This window comes from Muntiacus reevesi, chromosome 3 (assembly GCF_963930625.1).
Source record: "Muntiacus reevesi chromosome 3, mMunRee1.1, whole genome shotgun sequence".
NCBI classification, from domain to species: Eukaryota; Metazoa; Chordata; class Mammalia; order Artiodactyla; family Cervidae; genus Muntiacus; species Muntiacus reevesi.
Genome location: NC_089251.1, coordinates 3,123,071 through 3,140,431, shown reverse-complemented (window position 1 = coordinate 3,140,431; position 17,361 = coordinate 3,123,071). Strand labels below are relative to the sequence as shown.

The window sequence follows — 17,361 nt, the reverse complement described above, 5'->3', positions numbered from 1 at the left end:
ACATGTTAAAAAAATAAGTTTAATGCAGGTGGCTCATTTCATAAAGAATTTCACAGGCACTGAGGACACAAGCGGCGTGTCCGCACCGCTGCCACCCCCCAGCCCCACGGGCACGCGCCCACCGGGGGGGGCCTCAGAGTAACGGGAGTCAACCAACACAAAACAAAGCTTTTAGGCGACAGCATGATTTAGTGCAAAAGATTCTCTGCAGCGCTGAGAAGTGGGGTCCACGCCGATCGGCTCCTCGCCAGCCGTCCAGGTAACTCAGACAGACTCGCTTCCCACTGCCTCCGAGGAGCCCACCGCTGACCTTGAGTGGACAAACGCCCGACAGAAGCTGACTACAAATAAAAAAGCACGGCTTGCAGCCAAGTTATTTTTTGCTTTCTTTACCTGATTTGGGTTTTTTCTTCCACACAACTGCCCTGACAGCCCCCCTGGCCACTAGGCAGCCTGGCCAGACGGGGCTGTGGGGACAAATTGGGGTGGAGCAGCATTAGCCTGCCTTTCGCCCGCCCGTCTGAGGCCCTAAGTCCTGCCTTTGGCTGTTCTCCCAGCTGAATCATTCAGAGTGCCCCTCGCCTGCTTACCTACAAGGCCCAAGGCCACCCTGGCCTCATCTGACGGAGGCGGGGGAGGGGAAGGGCAAGACTCGAGCCCTTTGGTATGTTCTCTCTGCAGTCGGAACCGGCCTGGCCCCCTGGTTCTTTCCTGGCCCACATTCACTCTTGCTCTGACCCCCAGCTGCTCTGACAGCCGCCGAGGCAGGAACAAGGGCCACCGAGTCCCTCACTTGGCAGTCCAGCCTGGGGTACCCACGACTCCAAGAGGTGTTTCTTAAAGCACAGTACTAGGGCCGCCTCTGATCTCTGCTCCCGACACACACATCTTAACCTGGATGTTCCCTCCATGGAAGAGGCTGAACCCCGCACCCCCCCCCAATGCCAGAAATACACTGAGTTGCCCGCCTCAGAGAGTCACACTTGAAGAGATGACGTCATCTGGCTGACATTCTCAGCAGACCTGCCCAGGAGGAAGACAGGCGTGCCCTGGAACCAGCACGCCCCTCCTGATCTAGCAGCCTGCCAAGTGAACCCCGGTGACACGGAAGCCCGGTCTGGGACTCAGGACGCCTCGCAGGGTAACATACGGAGGACAGTGTGTGGGTTGAGCCAGGACTTGGTGGCCCAGGGCGGAGTGAAGAGCTTGGTGGCAGTGCAGGGCGTCAGCTGGTGGAGCCCGACGCTTCCCTAAGGCTGGCGCAGGGGCTGGGGGCGCACTGGAGGGGACAGTGCAGCTAGGAGAAGCCCCCTCCAGGTCTGCACCTGGGCACCACACCCCTCCCAGGGGCCTTTCACACCAGCACTGGTTATGCCGGTGTCCTGGAGAGGGGACAGGGACCCAAGCTCTCCAAGCTCAGACTGGACCGACGGGTCCCCTCTGGAATTGCTGGGGAAGTGCAGGTGGAACCACAAGCAGGTGGCCCCGGGGATGCTGCACCGGAAGCACACACAGAGAAGGGCTGAAGCAAAGACCAGCAGGAGCGGAGGGCGCCAGCGTCCCCTTCACAGAAGTCTCCGCTCTTTCCTGTCCGAGCCGGAGACCCAGGCGCGCAGGGAGGTCCTTCCTCTGGGACGGGGCGGAAGGGGCCCTGACCGATCCTGGCAAGAAGAGCACCCCTCGCTGGGGCAGCTACAGCCAGGTCGCCCCCAGCCGCCGCCAGAGGAGCCCGCGGCACCCTCACATGTCCACGAAGACCATGAAGCACCAGCCCAGGCCCCCGACCAGCAGCATGGTCACGTGGATGCCGTAGACCAGCAGCTCGTTGAGGAGGCGGAAGTCCACTCGCCGGCGGCCCAGCAGCAGCAGCAGCGCCGACAGCTTGAGCTGGAAGCGCAGCAGGACGCGGACGCCCAGGTACTGCAGGCAGAAGAGGGCGGCCAGCGCGCCCCACAGCGCGGCCGTGAAGAGGCTGCAGCTGAAGTACAGCAGGAAGCGGATGAAGCCGTAGAGCCAGCGCGCGCGGACGTAGACGTCGAAGTTGTTGTACTTGGTGCGGGCCGGGCGGGAGGCGCGCGCCGGGCCACAGGCGGCGTGCAGGCAGGTGGTGTGCGGGCCGTGGAAGGAGCGCACCCGCCTGGGGATGGGCATGACCGGCATCGGGTCCGGGCGGCGGCGGCACTCAGCATAGGCGTCGTGGGCGCCTGGGCCTGGGCGGCCGAGGCTGAGCACCGGGGGAGGCGGGGGCCTGCAGGGAGAGCGACACGAAGAGGAGCCGGGTCAGCCAGGACACAGCCAGCCTAGGGCTGCCGGAAGACGGAGTCGGGGACTGGAGAGTCAGAGTTATCGTTTTCAAAAGGCTGAGGACACTCTGAAGGGACCCACAATCACGTGGGAACCAAAATTCCACCAGTGACACCAGGAAGAAGAGTCAGGACAGGGCGCAGACCCCCCAGTGCAGTCAATGCTAACACAGGAGAGAAAGAGTCAATAGAAACCCCGGCTAACCTCCCCCTCCCCAGAGGCTTGGCGAGTCCCCTGCAGTGGACTCGGTGTCTGGCTTTTAACTGGGATGCCCAAGGCTGCCTGCTCTTCTGTGGCTGCTTTATCCAGGGCGAATAAGCCCCTGGCTGGCAACCAGCACAGGACAGGAAGAGGGAGAGGGCGCCCAGCGAGCTGACTGGGTCACTCTCTTTAGCAACTTGACAGGCCAAGTGCTGGGGGTCAGGCAGCTGGCACAGGGCTCTGGGCTCCCCCTGCGGTGCCTGAACCCTGGTGCTGACCTTCACCAGGAGTAACCTTGGGCAGGTCACCTCACCCTCTGAGACCATTCCTGCTCTGCACCATGGGGATGCCAGCAGAACTGGACTCTCAGGGGAGCTGTAGGAAGCAGGCATTACTGGGCAAGGGCTGCCCATGCCTGGCAGAGGAGGAGATGGCAGCCCAGGGCTGGCCAGTGGTGTCATCGCAGGGCATGGGACTGGCCCACCGGAGAGAAGAAAATAGCAAGTGGCTCTCTAGCTTTGCCTAGCAACTGCCCTTTATAGCTGTGCCTGGGTCGTGGATGGGAAACACAGAACTGGAAGTACGGGATGCGTAAAATCGGAGCGGCAAAGTTAACGACAGGCCCCGGGGAGGCGCTGCCCAGGGCATCGGCCTCCCGTCACGTGGCGTGCAGCCTGGGGGCCTGCAGAGGGGCTGGTGCTAGCTAGCTCCCTCTCCGGCCGCCCACGTGCTGCTCTGGCCAGAGCGGGAGGAAAGGGGAGGCCGGGCGCGTCCACCCTCCCCGGCGCACAGGCCCGCAGGCTGCGACCAGAACCAGGTCTGACAGCATCTGACGGCACGTAGACCTCGCCGCTCCTGCGGGGTCGCAGCCGGGGGCGGGCTGCTAGCCATCCTCCCGTTGCCCACCTGGCCGCGAGCAGCGGGTCTGCGCCACGCGCTTCCAGGTGGGGGGCAGGGGCGACACTCACGCGTCCCCCCAACCCCCGCCCACCCAGTGCTGGGCCCTCGACCCCCAGAGGCAGGGCCGACCCTCGGCGGCCCTGAGAGCCGCCCCCGCCCCGCCCCGCCCCGCCCAGGCACCCCCGCCCGCTCACCGGCTGCCCTCTCCGCGCCGGCGTCCCGAGCCGCGCGGCCCCCTGTCCCTCGGGGCTCCAGGAGCAGGGCGGCCTCATGGTGCCGACGGCGCGGCCCGGACCCTCACGCGTCCCCGCCCGGGGCCGCCCCGAAGGGACAGGGGCTCCCGCGCCGGGCGGCCGGCGGCGTTTGGCCCAGCGTGGGAGCCGTAGCGCCGTCCCTCTGCGGCCACCGTAGGACTTTCCTCACACACCCCCACCCTCCGCCCGCGCCAAAACGGACAGCGCCTCCCTTCCCCCTTTTCGGCGTCGACCCCGAGCGGCCGGAACTCGGCGCTTGCCCCCTGAGCGTAAGTGCGTGCGTGCGTGCGTACGCGCCCGGCGCGCGGCCCGTGACGTACCCCCGGACAACACCGCCCCAGGTACCCGGTCGGCGCCTCGGCCAGTCCTGCGCAGGCGCAGATAGGGGATCTGCGCTTCGGAGTTCCCCGCCCCCCCCCCCCCCCCCCCGGTCCGCCACCCCCAGGCAGCTCCTCTGCGCGTGCGCCTCTGTGCCCCAGGCTGTGGGCAGTGCGCAGGCGCGCGCCTTTGGGTCGGCGATGGCCGTGGGGTCTGTGGAGAGCGCTCGCTCGCCGTGCAGCTGGTGTCTGCCCGGCCCTGCGTGTCTGCCGTCCGGCGAGTCTCGAGCGGGCTGGGGCCGCCACCCAAGGCCCCCGAATGTAGGGAGGCAGGGCGTGCTGGTTGACACCACGCACCCACAGATGTCGGGGTCCTATGTAGGGACCCACAGAGCCCTGAGGGAGAGAGGATGTCGGTGTAGACGTGTTTTAAGCATTTTAATCCGATCGAGGTCAGGGTAGGGGAAACTTAACGCTTCTTGGATGTAGTCGGCGAGCTCACCTGCCTGAATTCTGTCGGGTGTGGAGAACCTGTTTCCACAGATGGAAGAAGCTGGTTGCACCCCCAGTGCCTGGGTCCTGCTCTTGGTCGTTGTTTTTGCCACCGGTTGCTCTGCTGCTGCGTCACTTCAGTCTGTCCGACTCTGTGCGACCCCATAGACGGCAGCCCGTCAGGCTCCCGCCGTCCCTGGGATTCTCCAGGCAGCAGTGCTGGAGTGGGGTGCCACTGCCTTCTCCACACTGGTTGCTCTATGGAGGCCAGTTGCTCAGACATCCTTTGCGGAAGACAGTTGGGTGTTGACCTCCCCTTGGCTGACCCTCCAGGGCTGGAGCCCCTACCTGCCAGCAGCCTCACCAGGCGCGCAAGTCCTGACCCCAACCAGCCGTCGCCCCGCCCTGTCCTTGGGGTGGGGCGCGGTGCTTGGGGACACACAGGTGGTTCTGTCCCTTCAGCTGCCCTTCTGCTGGTGAGGAAAGTCTGACCGTGTCGTGGTGGAGAGGGGAGGAAGGGGCCCAGATCAGGTCAGGGAGCAGCGGGAGAGGATGGGAGAGCAGAAGGGTATTGTAAGAAGGGATTCTGAAACTGCATCTTCTCTGTGGCTGGCCCTCTGCAGTGGATCCCTGCTTTGTACCCTAACCGAGAGTGCTGATTTTCTTCCTTAGACCCGGGTCCCGCCCTGTCCCTTGGAAACGCCCTATCCAGGCCCCCTCCTCAGCCCTGTGAGGAGGCCCCTTTGCTCCTGTCCTTGTCCCGTCACACTAGCTTTTTTTGTCCCTCTGCCTGCCCTCCACCCAGTGAGCTCCTGTTCACCCTTTAAAACCCCAGTCACTGTCCCCACCTCCGGGAGACCGCCTCCAAGTGTGTGCCACCCCTTCCCTGCCCCCGCCCGCCGCCCCGCACTTGGTGGGAGTTAGTGGTTCTGACTAATCTCAACCATACCCTTTCTCCACCTCAAAAGCTCAAAGATCCGTTGACGGATTAGCCTCTCCCACTGGCTCAGTTTCCTTACCATAGCCCACACAGTAAGATAGATGTCTATATCATGATCTAGTCCACGCACGCACACGATTAAACAACTCCAGAAGCTTCACACGCTGTACTTCTGACCACACGCTCTGCTCCGTTCTGTTGTTTCATTCAGTAGACGGGCTGCACACCCCCATATCTGCAGCCCGACCACCGCCAGGTCCGGAGCCACGAGGACGAAGACGAGGCTGTGTCCTCAGGGCCAGCTCAGTGGCAGGACTGGGGGAGACCCCCAACGTGCGCTGCGATTTTTCACAGGCTGCCCCTGGCGGGGGTGGGGGGCCGTCCAGCGGGGGCTCCCTCAAGTCTCCATCCTCCCAGGCACCCCTCTCTCCCCCTCCCCCGCCCCCACGTCAGGAGGACATCTGTCCTGTGGGCAGTGGCCGGGCGCCACCTGCTGGAACAGTGCACGTGGTGTCACAGAGCCAGGCCTGAGACCGAGCGAAGGGTCCAAGAAGGGCCTGAGTCCATCGGGGCTTTGAGGCGTAGACCAGGGCACCGCGGGCCGAGTCCCAGCAGCTCCTGGTTGTCCGTGGCGCCGAGTAGCCTCCTGCTGCAGAGGCCCATTGGCCTGCACACCCTCTACTCTCTGCCTTTGCAGAAACCTGGTTCACCCCTGCTTTAAACAAGCGTTTGTCACATGGCTCACAGAGACTGGTAGACGTGCAGACCGCTAGGTTGGGACGGTCTTAGCTACCCCCACCCTCCACTGTCCCTGTGCTTGCTGGGGAGCAAGGATCCGGTCACTTCAGGGGCCAGACCTGGAATGACTCTTTGCCACCCAGGACGGTAGAGGCTGAGTGACCCCTGACATCAGGCCGCCCTGCAGGTTTGGGTGTGGGGAGGGACTGACCTCTCTGCAGTCATGTTCTAACTGTCTGGTCCTCAGGCAAGGCCGGTGTGACTTCCCACCCCGTGACGGTGGGTTTAATCCTCACAAGTGTCCCAATATCGTAGTTAGGCACGTTAGCCTTCAGCGATTGGGTAGTCCTTGTGAGCAGTCCTGTTGTCAAAAAACAGACTACCACATGACCCAGCAACACTACTCCTGGGCATGTAGGCAGACAAAACTCTTAATTCAAAAAGATCCCTGCACCCCAGTGTTCATAGTAGCACTGCTCACAATAGCCGAGACATGGAAGCAAGTAGACGTCCATGGACAGAGGAGTGGGTGCAGAAAATGTGGTGTGTGTATACTCAGTCATAAAGGAGAACGACATGCCATTTGCAGCGACATGGATGGACTAGAGGTGATCACACCAAGTAAGTCAGACAGAAAGAGAAAGAGAAATACCGTAAGATATGTGGGATCTAAAATGTGACACAAATGAACCTATGTGTGAGACAGAAGCGGACTTGGGGACGTAGAGAACGACTGTCGGTTGCCAGGGGGAGGGGTTTGGGAGAGGGCCGGAGGGGGAGGTCAGGGTCGGCAGATGGACGCTCATGTAGAGAGTGGCTAAACATCAAGGTCCTACCGTATAGGACGGAGAACTATAGGCAGTATCCGATGATAAATCATCATGGAAAAGAATATTTTAAAAAAGGATATTAAAAAAAATGTGTGAAAATGATTTTGTGCTCAAGGGAGTAAAACAACACCACCACCACCAAAAGAAAAGAAAATTTGGAGTCGATGAATTCCCTCCCCTCGGCTCCGGGCTGCCTTAGTGACCAGATCCTGAGGCTGAGTGACACTGCGTGAGTCTAGGGCGGTGCAGCTTCATCCTCAGCCTCGGGGATGCTCTTAGAAGCCCCTGTCATGGCGCCGTGAGATGCAGGCCCATGTAGGGCACCTGGCCAGCCCGTCATGGGAGGCCCCGCCGAGCCCAGCCTTGCGGCATCCCCACGCGGGCATCAGACCTGTGAGTGGGAGACTCTCTGGGGGATTATGACCCCAGCCCTTTGGGTCACTCGTCCACTTGGGACTGGCCAGCTGAGCCCCCAGGTGACACAGAGCAGGGAGGCCCTGTCCGCACCCTGTGAGTGTAATAAACGGGTGCTATTTTACAGCACCAGAGAGGGGAGGCGGGTCACAGCCCCCAGTGGTTTGAGCGAACATGTCATCTCACATCCTCATCACCGCCTTCAGGGGACGTCGTCTTGCCTCCACTTTACAGATGGGGAAAGAGATCTTTTTGTTCAAGTCAGGCCTGACTCCCAAACCTGGGATGAACCCACCCGCGATGGATGGCTCACACGTGGCACGCGTGCTGGCCCGTCTCCTCCAGATTCCCTTCAGGCGTCGCTGGCGCTGGTCTCACTCCCTTGCTGGTCCTTGGTTACGGAATCCCAGCCTACCTGGGCGGCATCTCTCATCCCTGACGTGATCCCTCCTTTACCCCCGTGAACCCGGGGAGGACACCGTCTCCTCCAGGTGGACTCTGGCAGTGTATCACGGGGGCTAGCTGAGCCCCCAGAGGTCACCACAGACATGCGCATGCAGGCGTGTTCGCTCAGTCATGTCCGACTCTGCGACCCCGTGGACTGTAGCCCTCCAGACTCCTCTGTCCATGGGATTCTCCAGCCAAGAGTACTGGAGTGGGTTGCCATTCCCTTCTCCAGGGAACCTTCCCGACCTAGGGATTGAACCTGCGTCTCCTGCAGTGGCAGGCAGATTTTTTTTCACCACTGAGCCGCCAGGGGCGCCCTACCACAGACCAGTGGACGGCATTTGCAGAGGGCAGTGCAGTGTCAGATCGTGTGCTGCTGCTGCCCCGTCCCGCCTGCCTGGGCTCCGGCCCACCAGGCTCTAACTGTGGGCAGAGGTCCTCTGTCCTCTGTGCTGCTGGCTTGTGTCTCCAAGGTAGTTGGGGAGGGGCGCAGGGCCCCCCTCCCGCCTCGGCCTCCCCTCCTCCTGGTTCCCCCACCAGCTGGCTGTCCTCTGTTCTTCTAAGTCCAAGGCTGGCATGAGCTGGCCACTCGGTCTCAGCGTGGTGGTGCCTGGCAGGGAGGCCTCCCATGCCCACCCCCCCATCCCAACCCTGTAGCCCCAGTGCCTGGCCCACCGCAGGCCCAGTGCTGCTTGCGTTGGTTGGTTGATGAAGTGCCTGCCCTGTACTGGGCATTCAAAGCTGGGGATACGGGTGGGGGGGGGGGAGTGGCTTCAGCCTGGCATTGCCCAATGGCATCCATGGGCATCAGCTTGCCTGGCTCCAGTCCCGCCCACCTGGGTGCCCAGTGCAGGGGTAAGGGGCATTGGAGGGGAAGCAGGTCGAGCTGGACACTGGCTACGGGCTTGGGGGTGGCAAGGGGGCAGGCTGCACCGGTGCCTGGATTATTGTTTATCGGTGACAGTCTTGCCCTGATTTCAGAAGTGTGTCCAGCGCCCCCGCCCACCTCCCCCAGGCTCCTCGGTGGGTGGGCTAAGCTACGTAACTCCCTAGGTGTCCAGCCTCCACCTGTGAGCTGGAGGTCTCATCCCCAGTGGCTGTGAGTGAGGGACTCCAGGTGCAGAGTCCGTGCGGTGCTGCCGGGGTCTGAGCTCCCAGACTGGGACCCAGCCTGTCACTGTGGGAAGGAGGAGACCACACAGCCTAGCGTCTTGGTGGCCTTGGTTTCCTCCCGGGCAGCATGCCTGCCGTCTCACGGACATGCCCTCCTAAGACCCAGACTCAGGCCGAGAAGCCAGCACGGAAGGCGCGTGTTCAAGGTCAGCACTCACAGTAGTTCAGCCCCTTCCTGCACCCACGGCCCCCGTTACCGGCCCAGGTTGTATTTTCTCCTGTGCTAATTTCACAAAAGACACAGCTCACACTCCTGTTGATTGAACAGTTTTGTGCTGACAGGAGGGAAGATTGGTGGCAGAGTTATCATCCCCCGGAGCGTGGGCGATTTGTCTGGCTCGGGGGAGCCCCGGCGGGGTGGATATGTTTTATGGCTGGCCCGGAAGACAAACACAGGCATTTATATGTCACTTGTTGCAATATAAATGCTAACTTGTACTTCGTTCAAAACTTTTAATGAATTGTATACATTCCAGAAGATTTATAGGGTGAATGCAATGGCTCAAAATGTTACTTTTAACATATTTGTCAGTTTGGCAACAGCACCAAAAAAATCTGGAGGATATTGCATTCAGAAATAAATCATAAATAGATGCATCTTAAAAGAGGTTTATTTTGGTCGTTAATGGTTGATGGGCCCCCCAGTGCAGGATTTAAAGGTAAATTATGCAAAATCAAAAATAAACCTTATAATACTTCATCAAACATGCATAAAACTGTCAGGCCCAAATAAATTCTCTCAATTAACTTGCTTCAGATTGTGATTGCATTTGCTAATTTAATCAGCTCCAGAATAATCTGGAGGCCCAGAAATGATGGATGACTGTGCGCGCACGCCCCAGGGAGCAGGGCAGAGCCAGTCTGGACAGGACTGGGGGGTCAAGACCCATCTCTCCCACTGGGCGGCCTTTCCCATCCCCATCTTGGGGGCCGAGCCCGTCAGCCAGGCCCTCTGCTCGCGTCCCGTTAGCTGCTGCCCTGGGGCTGCGGTGCTGGCCTTCGCGCGGGTCACCTGGATGGCCTGGAAGCCACCACCAGGAACCACACCCGCTCTGGTCCGGCCTGGCTCCAGAAGCCCTGGCACGCACGTCAGCAGTGTGGATGCCGGCTCCTTCTTGGCCTTTTCTAGAACAAAGGGAAGTGGGACGGACTGAGAATGGTTCTCTCAGGGTCTGCTCATTCCTCCCTCTGATTCTTGATTAAATGAAGGTTTTTGAATTAAACAGTGTTTTACCCGTTTCATGGGGGAGGGTGGCAGCAGGCCGTCAGGTGGAGGTGACCCTATGCCCTGGGCCAGGGCCTGAAGGGGGAGGAGGTGTCCTCTGCTTGAGGCCTGACCCAAGGCAGGAACGGAGCTGAGTTCGCCAAGCGCGCAGGCAGTGGGGCCCCGGGCGGTCCCGTCTCCCCATCACTCTGCTTCCCGCCTGACAGAGCTGTGTGCCTGTTTCTCTTGGTACCTTCTGGAGACCATCTCATCCACCGAGACTATCCAGACTGGAGAAGTCAGCAAGGACACCCCCACAAAGCTTTGTGCTTTAAGGGAGGACCGGAGCTTTGTGGAGGGTCTTTATTTCTTTCTTGTAAAATCTGGTGAGTCTGTTTCGACCAGAACCACACCTGCTTCTTGTGTAATTCTAGCAGATGAGAAGGGAGAGCACAGAGAAACCACACAGAGAAAGGGGAGGCTGGTGTGCACCTGTGGAGCTGAACAGGGATGAGTGAGTCACTCAGGGCTTCAGTCTGAGTTCCTGACTGATGCCCGGATCTCGGTACCCCACCTCGAGACCCCACCTCACTCCAGAGCCCCACGTTTTGGCAGAGGACCTCTCTTAACCATCAGCACACTCTCTGTCTTCCCTGCTTCCCCGGCTGCCCTGTTTGGATCCTAGGGGACTAGCCTGGCTCTGCCCTGGGACACGGGAGGACACTCTGTTCCTTGGTGCCTGCTTTCCTCCAGCAAAATGCTCTATTTTATTTTTCAAAAGTGGGATTCTGTTGAGTGCCTGGGTTTGCATCCTGCTACCAGTCCATCCTAAAGGAAATCAAGTCTGAATGTTCATTGGCAGGACTGAGGCTGAAGCTGAAGCTCCAATACTTTGGCCACCCGATGCGAAGAGCTGACTCCTTAAAAAAGACCCTGATGCTAGAAAAGATTGACAGCAGGAGGAGAAGGGGACGACAGAGGATGAGATGGTTGGATGGTATCACCGACTCTGGGAGATGAAGGACAGGGAAGCCTGGCGTGCTGCCGTCCGCGGGGGCCGCAAAGAGTCAGACACGACCGAGTGACTGAGCAACGCCCCCACTTGGCCTTTCGTGAGGAACGTTTTCCACGACAGTGGACACTCTTCACAGATCTGGGGCCATGTACTCCAGCGCACGACGTCCTGTCACTTATCTCATCGGTCCTCTCTGACTGGACACGGGAACTGATGCCAGTGTTTCGGTATCATGCACAGTTCTGCGATGGACACCCGGGCACGTAACACTGGGTGCACATCCATTTCACCTTCCCTCGGGATGGAGCGCTGATGCTGGCCGACTTCCTAGGGCCCCTGACAATTACTGTGGCTGCACCCCTGCTGTCTCTGCAGCCGCAGATGAGTGAGGGGCGAGGTTCTGGGCTGGTGGCGGGGGCTCTGCACCTGAGGCTCTGCCTTTGCCACCGCTCTCCTGCTCTTGCCGATGCAGACGCAGGCTCCTGAGAATGGGGTCATGCTTGTTGTTATTTAGTCACTCACTAGTGTCCGACTCTGTGACCCGCTGGACTAAAGCCCGCCAGACTCCTCTGTCCATGGGATTTCCCAGGCAAGAATACTGGAGGGGGTTGCCATTACCTTCTCCAGGGGGTTTTTTCTACCTAGGGATCAAACCTGAGTCTCCTACATTTCAGCCGGATTCTTTACTGCAAGCCCCCGAGTGTCCATGCGTCGGAGGAAAGCTGCAAGCTGCTTGTCCTGCGGGCTTCAGAGGAGTGGGTTTCCGTAGAAGCACAAAGGGTGGTGGTCTGAGACACGGCAGAGGGGGACACGTATTTGGAACACAGTGACCAAGCTCAGGATGGTCTCAGCAAATTCACTGAGGGCCACTGAGGTCAAAGAACAGCGTGCCTCCGGGACGGTCAGCCCACAGGGCACCAAGCTCACTCAGCAAAAGATGGGGCCCCTGGAAAACACTGTGCTCAGTGAAATGAGTCGACACGACAGACGAGGACTGTGTGATCCCACTCGTGTGAGGACAAGGCGGCGCTTGTGGTAAAGAATCGGCCTGCCAATGCAGGAGACATAAGAGACTGGGGTTCGATCCCTGGGCTGGAAAGATCCTCTGGAGGAGGTCACAGCAGCCCACGCCAGTGTTCTTGCTTGGAGGATCCCATGGACAGAGGAGCCTGGCGGGCTGCGGTCTATGGGGTCACAAAGAATTGAACCCGACTGAACTGACTTAGCACGTGGGCACACACAAGGGGTCAAACCCTACAGAGACAGGAAGTAGATGGTGGGGCCAGGGCAGGGGCAAGGGGGGGTGTGAGTGTTTAACGGGGACAGAGGGTCAGTTTGAGAAAGTTCTGGAAATGGTGGTGATGGTGGTACAACAATGAGAATGGACTTAATGCCATTGAACCGTGCACTTAAAAAAATGGTTAAGTTCATATATTTTATGTTATATATTTTTGATAATTTAACTTATCCCATATGGATCTAGGTTTTTTTCAGTTAATAACTAAGTTATATGATGGATGTCCTTGTCCTGGTTTCCTTGGGGTTTTTTGGGCACACGGGATCTCAGCTGCCCAACCACGGACGGAACCTGCTCCCCTTGCAGCGGAAGCTCAGAGTCCTAACCACTTAACTGCTAGGGAATTCTCCTGTGTTGTGTATATTTTCTCACAGTAAAAAGGAAAAGAAAAAGAGAGGGGATAAAAACATATATTCCTAAGTGCTTGAGTTTGCGTAAGAAGCTCTGGAAGAGTAAAAAGGTTGGAGGGGCTATCCCTGTGTGACATTCCAGCCCTCACACAAAACCCCAGACCTCAGCCGTCACACAGGCTGAGTGGGTGGCCTTGTGTGGATGTCCACTGAGGTGTGCATGTGTCCCTGCCATGTTAATGCCTTTCAGACTGACCTGTCCCTCCCATCACACCTGATATCCTTCCAGATGTTTCCAGCAGACTCCTGAGTTCCTTTCCACTGGGACTCTGAGTTCCTTTCTACGCCTCTGGAAGCTCTCCAGCCCAGCCAAGCGTCCTAGACCTTCCAACCCTGCTGGGGTTTGAGAGTTTAGTGGAGGGAAATCAACTGAAATGAACCTGGGGAGGGACAGAAGTTACTGTCAACACTTGCCCCTGGAGGCAGGCCTGTGCTGTGGAACCCAGCCCCATCCAGCTTCCTGGCTGGCAGAGACGGCAGCCCCAGCCTGGGTGGCGCTCACCTGGCCAGGTTCCTCGTGGAGTCCCTGCTCCGTGGAGACGCAGGGCCCCTGGACTCTGACATTCCAGCATGGAGGTGCTGTGAGCAGTAAAAGGGTCCTAGGGACTGGCTTGTTGACCCTCTGGGAAGAACAGCAAAAGCTGTGTCCATTCCCCCCCCCCGCCCCCTGCCGCCCAGAAACTGCTCCTGGGCCCCGGGGACAGTGTCCCCATGAAGGGACACTCCTGCCCATTCACCAAGCACTGGGCACCGAGCCCACTCACCAGCTCGCCCTCGGGGCCCGCCTGTCCTGGCCGCACATTTGGGGTCTCAGCACCCATGGGGCACCCTCCTCTGTCAGGGGTGGGGGCAGGACACGCACGCATCAGCTCTCATCAGTGCCCGGCTGACACTGGGACAGACCAGGGCACCTCCTTCCATCACCTCCACCCCCGTCCTAGGGCCCTGAGAGCCGTGCTGCCTGGGAATGCTCAGGGTCTCAGGCCCAGGAGGCAGGCGGCTGGATTGAGCGTGTCCTGAAGGTGGTCACAAACCGGCTCTTCTGCACTCATCGTGTGCGTCGCGGCTGCGTGGCATATTCAGCGGGGCTCCCATCTCCCATGGTCCGGGTCTGAAGGAACAGCCTTCCACAGCCGTCCCCGCCCACTCCCAGGAGGAGTTAAGGGCAGGTGGCTGGCAAGGGCCCTTTCCCTTATGGGCTGGTGGTCGCGGCTCTGGTTCCCTTCATTTAATGGAGACAATCATAGCATCAACTCTCATTACAGGGCAGCGACCCACTGTCACAGACCTAAGAGTGCGTGAACCGAGGTCCACCATCGTTTTATAACCGGCAGAGAAAGAAAACACACTGCCAAACACTCACCCTCCTGCCGCTAAGAACAGGGACAGCGGAGCGTCTCAAAGGAGCAGGTGCGCACCTCCGCGCCCGCGCAGGGAGGCAGCTCAGCCCCAAGGCCGTGGGCGGTGGAGCCGCGGCGCAGGAGGCCTGGCCCGCCCCGGGGCTGGGGGGCGGGGCAGCGGCGCCTCCCCTTCTGCTGCCCGGGCTCAGCCTGGCTGGTGCGCGCGGCGGCCGGCAGGGAGCGCCCCCGGGCCGGGATGCGCGCTCGGGCGGCGGCCGAGGTCTCCCTGAGACCGCGCGGGCGCCAGGCGGCCGGAGCACGCTGGGCACCCCTGCCCACCACCGCTGACCGCGCAGGACCCCGGCCCCCCTGCGCACCCCGCGCACCAGGAGGCTCGCTGGAACATCCCGGCGCCGGGCGTCGCCTGCGCTCCCCGTTGCTGGTCTCTTTCCCAGGCCCTGGGCGTCAGCAAGAGGAGGGTGCGCTGCTGCGAGTCGGGTGCAGCCGCACCGCGAGCCCAGGCTTTTTTTGGTGGGGAGGGGGCGGTGAACAGAGCGCTGATCCCTGGAGGAAGTCGTATCACCCTGTACATGGGGACCCCGGGTGCAGGGCAAGTAGGGGGCACCCGGAGGTGGGGGGCGGAGGCAGCGCCAAGAGGAGGGCTATGCGTCCTGACCCGCCCATTCTGGGGTCCCCACCCGCTCTTCGGACCGGCCGAGAGACCTCCTTGGACGGACCCACTCCCTCGGTGAGGGAGTGAGGGGCCTGTCTCCCTCCATCTGAGAACCGCGCTCCTCCGGCGGCGCTAGGGGGCGGCCTCTCCCTTTCCACCGGCGCCTGGGACCCCTGGTTCTCCGGATTCGCGGGGGTTGGGGTGGGCGGGCTCGCTCCGCAGCCCCACCGTCAGCGCTGAGACCCTCCCACCCCCAGCGGCCTTCTTCCTGAAACAGGATGAGCCGTCATCAGGTAGGGTGTGGAGTTGGGGCATGCAGGCTTTCTCACAGGGACACCCCTGATGGGGGATGACCCCCAACAGAGGCCTGGGCTTGTGTGTAGAGAGAAGAGACAGACAGACACACACACACACGCAGAGAAGGGAGGGGGGAAGAAGCCTGACTGCCCAGGCCCAGGATGGGTCAGGCGGGGCTGGGGTCCTGGCTCCAGGAGGCTGATCAGCTAGTCCCCTCCTGCCAGGGTGGAGGCGCCCCCCCCCCCCCCAGGAGATGGGCATTATGAGCCGTCCTATTAAAGGAGGCGAATGGGGCTGCTCCCATGCTAGTCTGGGCCCTGGAGGCGGGCGACGCTGTAGCACTGCTGAGAATGTCGGGGGCCCCGAGGACAAGCCATCAGCCTTGCCATCAACCTTGCAGGAGCGAACCACAGATTTCCTGGCCCAGGTGTCTGGTGGGTGGTCTCCCAGCTCTGGTTAAGTGACTCCCGCTCCCCTCTCCCCAGGAGTTTGGGGCATAGCCTGGGTCTGCCCCAACCCCAGGCAGCCCCGCCTCTGCCCACCGTGTCTGGAAAGCTCCTCAGGTTTGAGACACACATCTCTTGGGCAAAGTAGTCTTCTAGGTACAAGGGAGACCTGCAGAGCTACGCGCCTGAGAAGGGTCGCTCCAGTAGGTCTGGGGCGACCCCTGGACGAGCTAAGAAAGGCTTCTCATAAATAGTTCTACAAAAGCACTTAAGTTAAAAATGACAGTGACCCCTAATGGGGTCACTTTAGGTATGTATATGTAGACCATCATTTTAGAGCAGTTACAGGTTCACGGCAAAAATTGAGAGGAAGGTACAGAGCTTGCCCACATGCCCCTCCCCCCCACGTGCCCTGCCTCCCCTGTTACCTCCCACCAGGGCGATCCATTTGTACAGTTGAGGAGCCCGTGTGGACGGTCACCGTCACCCAAAGGCCGCAGAGTCGTAGGGTCCACCCTCAGAGTCGTGCATCCTAAGGACTTGGACGAGTGTGACGCCCTGTGTCCACCACTGGAGCATCACACGGAGCAGTCTCGCTGCCATAACGTTCCCTGTTCTCCTGTCCAGCCCTCCCCTTCCGCTGGCTGATCCCCGGCTTTCTCCTTTTCTTCTGGAGTCTCTCTTGGGAGTCGGGCCAGGCTGGGTCCAGGATTCACACACTTGGGATGAGGAGACCTGGTTTCAGGGATGAAGGAACACGCACCCTCAGGACGGGCCAGCCAGGCAGAGACTGACCACTGACCTCGGCACGCAGGTCCCGAAGGCAGCGCCAGCCTCCACACAGAGCACCCACTCCTGGGAAGCAAGCCTTAGCCACGTCCTTCGGCTGGCCAGCGGGGCAGCACCGTGGCCCTCCGTGGGGCTGAATCGTGGCCATCCTGCGCGGTTTGGTTGTGAAAAGCCAAATGGGAGAACCAGGACAGGGAGAACTGTAGGCCACTGGGAGGCAAGGTGCCTGGCCGGCTCTCAGTCAAGGTGGGAGAGCCTACAGGGGGGGTCACCCAGCGCTGAGCCGGGGCACGGGGGTGGGCAGGCTGCGTGTGTGCCCACTGGCGCTCCCTGGCGCACCTGCCTAGCTGGCCTCGCTTGCTGCTGTACCCGCATTCTTTTGTTGAGGCACGAACAATTCCATACATGAACAAATGCTTTCTCCTGCTGCCCTGGGGGGCGGACCGGAGGCCGCACCAGCTAGCCGTCAGAGCCGTGGGGAGACAGCGTGGCTCACCTGTGTCCCCCCTCCCGCCCCAGGGCCACTTATCTGCAGACAGGGTCCCCAGGGAGTCAGAGCTCCGCAAAGGCCCCCCCTACATTTGATCAGCCACGGAACCCTCACCCCCCCCCCCAGCCAGCTCGTGCTAACAGTTGGGGGACCGTCCCCCCGGGGTGGGGGCGTGCCGCCCAGCCCTGGGTGGACGTGGTCACAGGGGCGAGGCACTCCATTAACATTGCCGCAGGGTCCCGCGACTGTTGATATCAGCACTTCAGGGTTATTTATGAATTCATCTATTTGCCGGGACAAGCTTTTCTGCATTCGGTTGCCATGGTTGCCTTAAAGCCGGTATCTTATTAATTCTGCATGTTATGAAATAAATTTAGATCAGACAATCGC

General features: G+C 60.4%; 1 protein-coding gene and 1 long non-coding RNA gene across 3 annotated transcripts; both read right to left on the bottom strand.

Annotated features, from left to right (window-relative positions):
- Nucleotides 1-4,027, bottom strand: TMEM250 (transmembrane protein 250). 2 transcript variants are annotated; one of them, XM_065928147.1, is made up of 2 exons: nucleotides 3,980-4,027; nucleotides 1-2,248 (listed from the first exon to the last, which is right to left on the bottom strand). In XM_065928147.1, the coding sequence occupies exon 2, from the start codon at nucleotides 2,158-2,160 to the stop codon at nucleotides 1,741-1,743; it is 420 nt and encodes a 139-aa protein (XP_065784219.1). In that variant the 5' UTR covers nucleotides 2,161-2,248; nucleotides 3,980-4,027; the 3' UTR covers nucleotides 1-1,740. The 2 variants fall into 2 exon arrangements, with proteins under 2 accessions (XP_065784219.1, XP_065784218.1); XM_065928146.1 differs by lacking the exon at nucleotides 3,980-4,027 and adding an exon at nucleotides 3,600-3,902.
- Nucleotides 4,028-9,427: 5,400 nt separating this feature from the next.
- On the bottom strand, nucleotides 9,428-14,427 carry LOC136162633 (uncharacterized). The gene is made up of 3 exons (XR_010662159.1): nucleotides 14,300-14,427; nucleotides 10,245-10,714; nucleotides 9,428-10,135 (listed from the first exon to the last, which is right to left on the bottom strand). It is a non-coding gene; the product is annotated as an uncharacterized lncRNA (long non-coding RNA).
- Nucleotides 14,428-17,361: the final 2,934 nt, after the last annotated feature.